At 45.1% G+C, this 11,492-nt stretch overlaps 1 protein-coding gene and 1 long non-coding RNA gene across 2 annotated transcripts in view; one reads left to right on the top strand and one right to left on the bottom strand.

Annotated features, from left to right (window-relative positions):
- The first annotated feature begins 3,058 nt into the window (after nucleotides 1-3,058).
- On the top strand, nucleotides 3,059-6,889 carry LOC140556704 (uncharacterized). Its single transcript, XR_011979757.1, has 2 exons — nucleotides 3,059-3,218; nucleotides 4,368-6,889. It is a non-coding gene; the product is annotated as an uncharacterized lncRNA (long non-coding RNA).
- A 1,361-nt stretch (nucleotides 6,890-8,250) lies between these two features.
- The window catches only part of LOC140556703 (uncharacterized), a 4,910-nt gene continuing 1,668 nt past the window's right edge, over nucleotides 8,251-11,492 (bottom strand). The window contains exons 3-4 of the mRNA XM_072680746.1: nucleotides 10,072-10,724; nucleotides 8,251-8,896 (exon numbers count right to left, since the gene is read on the bottom strand). Of these exons, the coding sequence (XP_072536847.1) occupies nucleotides 8,824-8,896; nucleotides 10,072-10,724 (726 nt within the window). The 3' untranslated portion in view covers nucleotides 8,251-8,823. The remainder of the gene's footprint in view (nucleotides 8,897-10,071; nucleotides 10,725-11,492) is intronic.

Genomic DNA, 11,492 nt, shown 5'->3' with positions numbered 1-11,492 from the left:
GGTGTAGTGATAAAGGTACAGGTGTAGTGATGATGAAGGTACAGGTGTGTACAGGTGTAGTGATGATGAAGGTACAGGTGTAGTGATGATGAAGGTACAGGTATAGTGATGATGAAGGTAAAGGTGTAGTGATGATGAAAGTACAGGTGTGTACAGGTGTAGTGATGATGAAGGTAAAGGTGTAGTGATGATGAAAGTACAGGTGTGTACAGGTGTAATGATGATGAGGTACAGGTGTAGTGATGATGAAGGTACAGGTGTGTACAGGTGTAGTGATGATGAAGGTACAGGTGTAGTGATGATGAAGGTACAGGTGTAGTGATGATGAAGGTACAGGTGTGTACAGGTGTAGTGATGATGAAGGTACAGGGTGTAGTGATGAAGGTACAGGTGTAGTGATGATGAAGGTACAGGTGTGTACAGGTGTAGTGATGATGAAGGTACAGGTGTAGTGATGATGAAGGTACAGGTGTGTACAGGTGTAGTGATGATGAAGGTACAGGTGTAGTGATGAAGGTACAGGTGTAGTGATGATGAAGGTACAGGTGTAGTGATGAAGGTAAAGGTGTAGTGATGATGAAGGTACAGGTGTGTACAGGTGTAGTGATGATGAAGGTACAGGTGTAGTGATGAAGGTAAAGGTGTAGTGATGATGAAGGTACAGGTGTGTACAGGTGTAGTGATGATGAAGGTACAGGTGTAGTGATGAAGGTACAGGTGTAGTGGTGATGAAGGTAAAGGTGTAGTGATGATGAAGGTACAGATGTGTACAGGTGTAATGATGATGAAGGTACAGGTGTAGTGATGATGAAGGTAAGTGTAGTGATGATGAAGGTACAGATGTGTACAGGTGTAGTGATGATGAAGGTACAGGGTGTAGTGATGATGAAGGTACAGGTGTGTACAGGTGTAGTGATGATGAAGGTACAGGTGTAGTGATGATGAAGGTACAGGTGTAGTGATGAAGGTAAAGGTGTAGTTATGATGAAGGTACAGGTGTGTACAGGTGTAGTGATGATGAAGGTACAGGTGTAGTGATGAAGGTAAAGGTGTAGTGATGATGAAGGTACAGGTGTGTACAGTGTAGTGATGATGAAGGTACAGGTGTAGTGATGAAGGTACAGTGTAGTGATGATGAAGGTAAAGGTGTGTACAGGTGTAGTGATGATGAAGGTACAGGTGTAGTGATGAAGGTACAGGTGTAGTGATGAAGGTAAAGGTGTAGTGATGATGAAGGGAAAGGTGTAGTGATGATGAAGGTACAGGTGTGTACAGGTGTAGTGATGATGAAGGTACAGGTGTAGTGATGAAGGTACAGGTGTAGTGGTGATGAAGGTAAGGTGTAGTGATGATGAAGGTACAGATGTGTACAGGTGTAATGATGATGAGGTACAGGTGTAGTGATGATGAAGGTAAAGGTGTAGTGATGATGAAGGTACAGATGTGTACAGGTGTAATGATGATGAAGGTACAGGTGTAGTGGTGATGAAGGTAAAGGTGTAGTGATGATGAAGGTACAGATGTGTACAGGTGTAATGATGATGAAGGTACAGGTGTAGTGATGATGAAGGTAAAGGTGTAGTGATGATGAAGGTACAGATGTGTACAGGTGTAATGATGATGAAGGTACAGGTGTAGTGATGATGAAGGTAAAGGTGTAGTGATGATGAAGGTACAGGTGTGTACAGGTGTAGTGATGATGAAGGTACAGGTGTAGTGATGATGAAGGTACAGGTGTGTACAGGTGTAGTGGTGATGAAGGTAAAGGTGTAGTGATGATGAAGGTACAGATGTGTACAGGTGTAATGATGATGAAGGTACAGGTGTAGTGATGATGAAGGTAAAGGTGTAGTGATGATGAAGGTACAGGTGTGTACAGGTGTAGTGATGATGAAGGTACAGGTGTAGTGATGATGAAGGTACAGGTGTAGTGATGATGAAGGTACAGGTGTAGTGGTGATGAAGGTACAGATGTGTACAGGTGTAATGATGATGAAGGTACAGGTGTAGTGATGATGAAGGTAAAGGTGTAGTGATGATGAAGGTACAGGTGTGTACAGGTGTAGTGATGATGAAGGTACAGGTGTAGTGATGATGAAGGTACAGGTGTAGTGATGATGAAGGTACAGGTGTAGTGGTGATGAAGGTACAGATGTGTACAGGTGTAATGATGATGAAGGTACAGGTGTAGTGATGATGAAGGTAAAGGTGTAGTGATGATGAAGGTACAGGTGTGTACAGGTGTAGTGATGAAGGTAAAGGTGTAGTGATGATGAAGGTACAGGTGTGTACAGGTGTAGTGATGATGAAGGTACAGGTGTAGTGATGATGAAGGTACAGGTGTAGTGATAAAGGTACAGGTGTAGTGATGATGAAGGTACAGGTGTGTACAGGTGTAGTGATGATGAAGGTACAGGTGTAGTGATGATGAAGGTACAGGTATAGTGATGATGAAGGTAAAGGTGTAGTGATGATGAAAGTACAGGTGTGTACAGGTGTAGTGATGATGAAGGTAAAGGTGTAGTGATGATGAAAGTACAGGTGTGTACAGGTGTAATGATGATGAAGGTACAGGTGTAGTGATGATGAAGGTACAGGTGTGTACAGGTGTAGTGATGGTGAAGGTACAGGTGTAGTGATGATGAAGGTACAGGTGTAGTGATGATGAAGGTACAGGTGTGTACAGGTGTAGTGATGATGAAGGTACAGGTGTAGTGATGAAGGTACAGGTGTAGTGATGATGAAGGTACAGGTGTGTACAGGTGTAGTGATGATGAAGGTACAGGTGTAGTGATGAAGGTACAGGTGTGTACAGGTGTAGTGATGATGAAGGTACAGGTGTAGTGATGAAGGTACAGGTGTAGTGATGATGAAGGTACAGGTGTAGTGATGAAGGTAAAGGTGTAGTGATGATGAAGGTACAGGTGTGTACAGGTGTAGTGATGATGAAGGTACAGGTGTAGTGATGAAGGTAAAGGTGTAGTGATGATGAAGGTACAGGTGTAGTGATGATGAAGGTACAGGTGTAGTGATGAAGGTACAGGTGTAGTGATGATGAAGGTACAGGTGTGTACAGGTGTAGTGATGTTCTTTGTTTTGCAGCTGGAGCAGAAACAGGTCACGCCTCCATTCAAGCCACAGATTACAGACGATTACGGTTTGGACAACTTCGACACACAGTTCACCAACGAACCTGTGCAGCTAACGCCGGACGACGAGTGAGTGACTGTTACTCACTACCGCCCTCTAAAGGAGTCACTGCACCCGTTAGAACTAACGTTACTCACTACCGCCCTCTAAAGGAGTCACTGCACCCGTTAGAGCTAACGTTACTCACTACCGCCCTCTAAAGGAGTTACTGCACCCGTTAGAACTAACGTTACTCACTACCGCCCTCTAAAGGAGTTACTGCACCCGTTAGAACTAACGTTACTCACTACCGCCCTCTAAAGGAGTTACTGCACCTGTTAGAGCTAACGTTACTCACTACCGCCCTCTAAAGGAGTTACTGCACCCGTTAGAGCTAACGTTACTCACTACCGCCCTCTAAAGGAGTTACTGCACCCGTTAGAACTAACGTTACTCACTACCGCTCTCTAAAGGAGTTACTGCACCCGTTAGAGCTAACGTTACTTACTACCGCCCTCTAAAGGAGTTACTGCACCCGTTAGAGCTAACGTTACTCACTACCGCCCTCTAAAGGAGTTACTGCACCCGTTAGAGCTAACGTTACTCACTACCGCCCTCTAAAGGAGTTACTGCACCCGTTAGAGCTAACGTTACTTACTACCGCCCTCTAAAGGAGTTACTGCACCTGTTAGAACTAACGTTACTCACTACCGCCCTCTAAAGGAGTTACTGCACCCGTTAGAGCTAACGTTACTCACTACCGCCCTCTAAAGGAGTTACTGCACCCGTTAGAGCTAACGTTACTTACTACCGCCCTCTAAAGGAGTTACTGCACCTGTTAGAACTAACGTTACTCACTACCGCCCTCTAAAGGAGTTACTGCACCCATTAGAACTAACGTTACTCACTACCGCCCTCTAAAGGAGTCACTGCACCTGTTAGAGCTAACGTTACTCACTACCGCCCTCTAAAGGAGTTACTGCACCCGTTAGAGCTAACGTTACTCACTACCGCCCTCTAAAGGAGTTACTGCACCCGTTAGAACTAACGTTACTCACTACCGCCCTCTAAAGGAGTCACTGCACCCGTTAGAGCTACAGCTGTAAGAATAGAAAAAATGAGGGAGCTTACTGACTCACTGATTGACTGTCTAACTGACTGAGTGATTGATTAATTGATTGACTGATTGATTAATTGATGGGGTAGTGCTAATCGGGTATGTTGTGTTCTCTCCTCAGGGATGTGATAAAGAGAATAGATCAGTCGGAGTTTGAAGGATTTGAGTATATCAACCCTCTGCTGCTCTCCAACGAGGAATCCGTCTGATGAGGAAAACAAACACCACCACAAATAAACAAACAAACTTATCGGCCCCTCCTCGCTCTGCCTGCAGGGGGGGCTGCTGAGACTGCTGAGACCGTGGGGGTTTCTCTGACTGTCCACCAGCTGTCGGGGTGGGGAAAGAGCCAGACTTTTCTTTCTGTTCCTTCATCCAGGACTCCGGGCAGCGTTACCTTGGAAACTTCTGATCTCAGACATGTGGCGTTACCATGGAGCTGAAACTGGACCAGGTTTCACCCCAACACAAACAACAACAACAGACTCAGCTGCTGATTGTCTTCCTCCCACCCATCATCATCCTCAGCGGTTCTGTCTGTCTGTCTGTCCGGGGAGGAAACCCGGTTCTGTGGTTCTGTGCCTGCGCTCCTCATTTTATACACCTTTTTTCCATCGGCCTGTGGCTACAAAGTGACGGTTCTACTGGAGAACCGGGTTAAATGTGCACTTTTCTGTTCTGATGGTTTTTAATTGAGCAGAAATGAGAATGTAGGACGCTGGGGCGGAGTCCTGTATTATAGTTGTAACCAATCAGAGTTTATGATGCCTTTTGTTTGTTTATTGATGCAAAAGTGGCACGTTTTAAATCATAACCCTGATCAGATCCGCTCACGTTTCCGACTCCTCTGATTTTACACACAAACAAAAACAAACAAAAGCAGAAAAACCTTTGTTTTGTTTCATTTTGTTTTGGGGAAAAAAGTGCCTCAACGTTCCGACATCCACTCCGACCCCCTGTATGGAAATCTCCCTTCAGCCCGCGCTTCTTTTCAAACAGGTCATTCCTCAGGGGAGGCACTACATTCATTTGATGATGAGAGGAAGGATAACGATGATGTAAAACTGATTAATCATTTATTTCTGTTTAGAGAGAGAGAGAGAGAGAGAGAGAGGTGGAGCATCATTAGCTATGTGTTCTGAGTATTTCATAGTCACAAAATCCCAGATGACCCTTCCAGAAACACCCCCCCCCCACACACACACACACACACACACACACACACACACACAGCAAAATAAATAATATAACAAAATAGTTTATATTAAAGATCAGAAACTCAGCAGGTCAACTCTTTAGCGAGCAAAGCTAGTCTAGCTAACGTGTGTGTGTGTGTGTGTGTGTGTGTGTGTGTGTGTGTGTGTGTGTGAGAGAGAGAGAGAGAGAGAGAGATGTAACACACCACTAGCTGACCTACACATTAACACTTTTTCAACACTTTAAACATCACGCATCTTCACATCTTTAAAGTTTTGCAGCTTAGAAGTCAAACACATTACAGTGGAACCGACAGATATTACAACGTTGCACAAATGCATTACAGTGTAACAGTCTGACACATTGTAACACAAACACATTACAGTGTAACAGTTACAGACATAATGTAACCAACAGATATTACAATGTAACATTAGTATAACAGTTATTGATAACAGTCACACAATTAGTGCAACACAAATGCATTACATTGGAACACATAGCAACACACACCATAAACAACATATATTCAAATACTACAATGCAACACAAATTAGACTGCAACAGACACACACTACAGCGTAACACATCCAGTTAAACAGACACACACTGACATTGTAGATGAATTACCCTTCGTTATCTCACCCATCTGCAACACTCTGAATGTTCCTACATTTGAATAAACCACACCCACCTCACACACACACAAACAGCCCGTTAGCACACACCAGCCGCCTCTTCTCACCCTGTTGTCTAAGTGAGGCTCGATCGCCCTGCACTGAGAGAGAGAGATCAGCAGCTCTTCTGATTAAAAATGTTTTTATTAAAGTTACGGATCAATCTCAATTTCTGCTCCACCCCCAACCGCCCAATCTCCTATCACCCAGCAGCTTCAGTTGTCAGCCAATCACAGCCATAAGAGTGCTCTGACGATTACGCCGCCACTCACTCTGAGTGAGTCTGAGCGAGGAGAGAGACAAAGAGAATCCAGAAAGTGAGAGTCCACCTGCCCGGACCCCAGCCTTGCTCCGCCCACAGCAGAGCTGCCCGGGAGGTAGGAACACACCCCTGGGATGGATTCTTACTCTCAGGCCCTGAATTTTACACCCATGAGGTGAGTATGTGTGTAAGATAAGGACACTGCAGGATTCAGGTTTGATTGACCGAGAGGAGCTGATTTTGAGGAGGATGCTCGTCTGTCATAAGTGTTTGGACACTCAGACTCTTAGCTGTTCAAAGTGTTTTACCATGAAATATTTGTTCAGCAGGTCTGCAGTATCTGACCACCTCACAGCCCTGACCGCTTACTTTTCAGGTAAACGATGTCCTGTGTGTAAATATTTACAACAAAAATGATAAAACTTTAATAACTGAACTGTCCAGTTTTTTTGTTGTTGTTTCTGGTTCTCTGAGCACAAATCTGACATTAAAACCGATCAAATCAAACGAGCATCACTTAATTGATCAATCAATTTTCAACTCTTTAGACCCTTTATTGTTCTAACTTCAAACCCTGTTTGGTTATTGTGCTAGAACAAGTTATGTTAGAACATGTGCTAAAACATGTTATCGGGGGAACCTCACTCAGGCTCTAAGATAAGATCATCCTTTATTAGTCCCACAGTGGAGAAATTCTCAGTGTCAGCAGAAAGGGAGCAGTGCTGGTTGTGGAGTCTGACGGCAGCAGGAAGGAAGGACCTGCGATACCCCTCCTTCACACACTTGGGATGAAGCAGCTATTCAGTTCAGCACAGGGTGGTGATTTTCCAGCTCTCCTGATTAACCACCAGGGTTTGCACATTCTCAACCAACCGGGTTCTATACAGCTCAGAAATCAGGTTGTTTCACTCACTCCATTATTGGAACCCTGTTTAAAAGGTTCTATAAAGAACCATCTGTACTGGTTCCCTTGTGTTGTATGCAAGGCGCATTTAGGTTTACACTCAGAGCGTGACTGGTTGGTTCCTAAATGTGTTGGTGAGAATACTCTGATGGACTTCAGTTCTACCAGTAATGTTTCGACCAATGGGAGAGCTGGATTAGCTGAATCTGCCCAGATGCCACCAAGAGAACCATCCTGATTGGACAGTTTTCTGTTTAGTTTCTCAGGTTTGTTCAGCAGAACTGAATAGTGTACTAAGACTAGTACTGAACTACTGCAGAGTCTGAACTCCAGCTTCACAGAGACATTCTCCGAGCGTTCTCCAGAGGGTTCCACACTGGTGTATGTGAACAATGCAGAGACTGTCCTCATAGCACCTGTCCTGCTCTTAATATCTGTTGATAAAGAACCCACTGATAGCCCCTTTCTTAACGCCCACGTTCCTCCAGATGTGCAGAACCCACCAGAAACAGAGTCACATCAGTGTCCGGCGGTCCGTCCGGCGTTCAGCTGGTCATCTTATTTCTTCCTTTTTTTCTCTCGTCTGTTTAACAGCTGAACTCCTCCCACCCTGTAGCCCCACCCACCCGTACAATTCTACACCTCCAGCAGTTACAGTAAACACCTGCAGCACACCCTCCACCACCATAATCAGTTCTCTCTAATAATAAACAGTGGTGTTCTTACTAAGTAAGCAGACCCTGTCCCTGCTTCATCATCATCAGTCTAAGGGTCTTCTTATACCTGCTCCAGGTGGAGAATTCTCTCCAAGGCTTTGTCCTTACAGCCTTGCAGCCCAGCTTAGCTATGCCAGCGGCAGGAACAAAATCTTTCTTTCTAGAACTGAATTCATATAATAATAATAATAATAATAATAATAACAATAAAGAAAAAATAAAATTTAGGGGAAAATATGAAAAACATCTGGATGGAGAGATCTTTAATAATAATAATAATCAACACACCTGAATGTATTCATACAGTTTCCTGTAGCTTACTGTCAATAGATCAGAGAGAAGATCAGAGGGGAAATCAAAGGAATCCGAAGTGATTTGGGCAGAGATCAGAAGGGAGAGATCTAACATGAATCCCAGAATCCAAATATCCCAAAGGTTGAGGCTTACTCCAAGTCTGAAACTGAGCCCTAATCCCTTGTTTCCGAGCACTGTTTGGTGTTTGGGATGAGTGACATCAGAACCTAACCTCACTTACGATCTTACGCTCAGGGCTGAATGCAATCAAATCCCTCTCACAGCAATGTTGCAACTAGTGTAAAGTCTTTCCTGAAGAGTAGAGCAGTGTTACTGCAGTAAGAGGGACAAGATCAGACCATATGTAGGTCTAGACTACAGGATCATCTAGAACTCCACAGCTCAGCGGTTCCTCTCCACCAGAACCTCCCGGTTCAGTGTGAGAATGGGGGACCAGGGCGGTGGAACCCGGGTCTATGTGAGTTTGAAAAGAACAGTGAGGGGATTTTTTAAAATGTGGCGAAGAATCACCAAACAACGTCCACATTCATCTCCGACAAACACTGAGCCAGGTGACCGTCACAGTCCATCTGAGAGAACCTGAAGGAGACCAGAGAACACAAAGGAGCATCACTTATTCGAACGAACATGCACACACACTCTCACACACACACACACACTCTCACACACACACAGAGACAGTTTCTCTCTCACAAGAAGCTTCATTGTGGGCGTCTCGGGGGACAGGCTGAGCGGATGGGCTGAGCTCAGTGTTTGCTCCAGAATACACACAGCAGTCAGAACCCGCTCAGCAGTCAGAACCCGCTCAGCCGTCCACCAGAAGAAGTCCACTCTTGTTCTGAGAGCCTGAGCGCCGCTCAGTGCAGTGAGAGAAGAGCGCCGTGACTTTTAGACCCAACTCAGAATGACAGTCTTCTTACAGCTGCTTCTCTTTCCTTACAAACACTCAAACAGTCCTGAGGGGGGAAGGACGATAATAATAATAATAATTATTACTATTATTATTATTATTATTATTATAAAATACAATAGCTGTGACTGCTGGTCTGTTTAGGTTCAATCGCGGAAAAGTAACTGAGTTCAGTCTCTGGTGCGTTACTGTAAGATGCTGTAGAATCTCCTCTTAGTGACCAAACAAAAACATTTTTCATCTATGAATGATGCACGAATTAATATAAAATATTTGGTGTAATAAATACAGGAAGAAGATCCAGCTGTTGGACACTGAGCCACATAAGCAGTTTAATCCCCAGAGACAGACGCTAACACACTGACAGCGAGGTAATAAAGCCTGGGTCATCACCCACCAGCAGAACCCTCCTTTAAAGCGATAGTCTTCTCCCTGCCCTGATCCACAGTGCAGTCGCTCAGCCGAGAGACGTCCAGAGCTTCTTTAGTTTTACACTCCACTGAGCACTGGGGCAGCTCATCCCAGCACCAAGAATGTATGTGTGTGTTAGATCAGCGCCAGGGGCGGAGCCAAATTATTTTAAACATCCTGTCCCTTGTTACCAGCCAAATCAAATCACATTTGTGACAGACAGAGGTCCTGACAACAAAAGGGTTCTCATGATAGATTTATAAAGAATCACATACACGAGATCTCCTTGTATCTACAGAACATTAATCAGGCAAGTGGGCCTTAATGGTCCACTATCATACACAGAACCACTACAGTTACTGAGGAATTATTCTGAATGAGCGTATGTGTGAAAGAACCATAATTATTAGCATAAACAACCGTTTCGTCTCACCCTGCAGGAAACGGCATCAGGCACATCGGACAGCACTCCAGTTTAGCTTCTGCTGCTTCTGCTCTAGACGTCCCGGGCCGACAGTCAGCATCGTTCGCCAGGCTAGAAACTCTGGCTCCAGTTCCTGCTCCATCTCCACCAGCAGAACCCACTCCGGACACTTCTGCTTTGGATTTACCTTCACATTCCAGTCCGGCTCCGGATATTCCCTCAGGTTCTCCTCCCGTCAATTTCTTCCTTTGCAGGTAAGTTCCCTTTCTGTGGTCTCTTCCGTCGCTGTGGTAACCAGGTGTCTGTACACCTTGCTGACTAAGTTTGATTTTCCGTCCTGACTTCCCACCTCCAGATTTCGGAGGTCTCTTTATTAACCGGCTCCCATCCCGCTGCTGCTCACTCCACTCCTGTGGCGCCGGACACCGTTTCCGGTCGTCCTCTAGGTGGCGCTGAGAAGTGGACGTGTGCTGTTCATGTATTGTTTCACTGAGCTGCTCAGCTGGAGAAGGTTCAAGCTGGAGGCTCCCATCATTAGGAGCGCAGGGTGGTACACTGTGGATTGGGAGGCAGACCGGTGGGTCCCTTAGAGCTGGAAGATCAGTCACGTCTTCATCCAGACGACACCAGTGCCAGTCGCTCGGCCGCTCTCCCTCAGCTCTCTGAAACAAACCGTCAAAACCAGAATTCATTCTTTTCTTCAGTCGCGGTTTTGCTCTTCTGATAATGACGGCCTGAGGAGGCAGCAGATGCAGCTAACAGGAGGAAGGCATCCTATTCCCAAAGCTGCATTAGTCAACTGGCTCCTAGGGCTCCTTATCTGAAGCAGCAGTGTCTCTCCTTCCCAATAAAGCACTCTCATAAAACTGCAGAACGGAAATAAGAGGAGAGCGATTCTGTTTCTTCACTTAAGAAAACTCTGCAGATGTTTCTCATCTTTAACCGTATTTAAACACATCTGTACCGAACACAGCGCCGCGCTGCTCAGCGCTACTCGCTCACGCTCACTGCAGTGATTAGCTGTACTGTTTAAGCGTACGCTCTGTATAGGCAGGGTTTGGGCGTAGGCTATGTTTGATGGTACCTTTTTGAGGCATAGTGTATAAAGCGGTTCTGTTTAACGGTTCTGTTTAACGGTTCTGTTTAACGGTTCTGTTTAACGGTTCTGTTTGGGTATAAAATGCTAAATTTTTGCACTGGATCAACAGAGCTCCCTGGGGTGTTACACTAGGCTTCATGTAAACCTGTGTGTGTGTGTGTGTGTGTGTGTGTGTTTACAGTTGAAGTGAATAATTTATCTGCTGCTACATCTCATTACCTACACGCTGTCTGTCTCTCCGTCTCCAGGTTCTGCTGGGCCCTCTCAGGATTTAGAACTGCCAGGACAGCATTATACACACTGGCTGCCTACAAACACTCTGCACTATCAA

The sequence above is a fragment of the Salminus brasiliensis genome, chromosome 6 (genome assembly GCF_030463535.1).
Source record: "Salminus brasiliensis chromosome 6, fSalBra1.hap2, whole genome shotgun sequence".
Taxonomy (NCBI): domain Eukaryota; kingdom Metazoa; phylum Chordata; class Actinopteri; order Characiformes; family Bryconidae; genus Salminus; species Salminus brasiliensis.
This window is presented reverse-complemented; position numbering and strand designations above follow the sequence as displayed.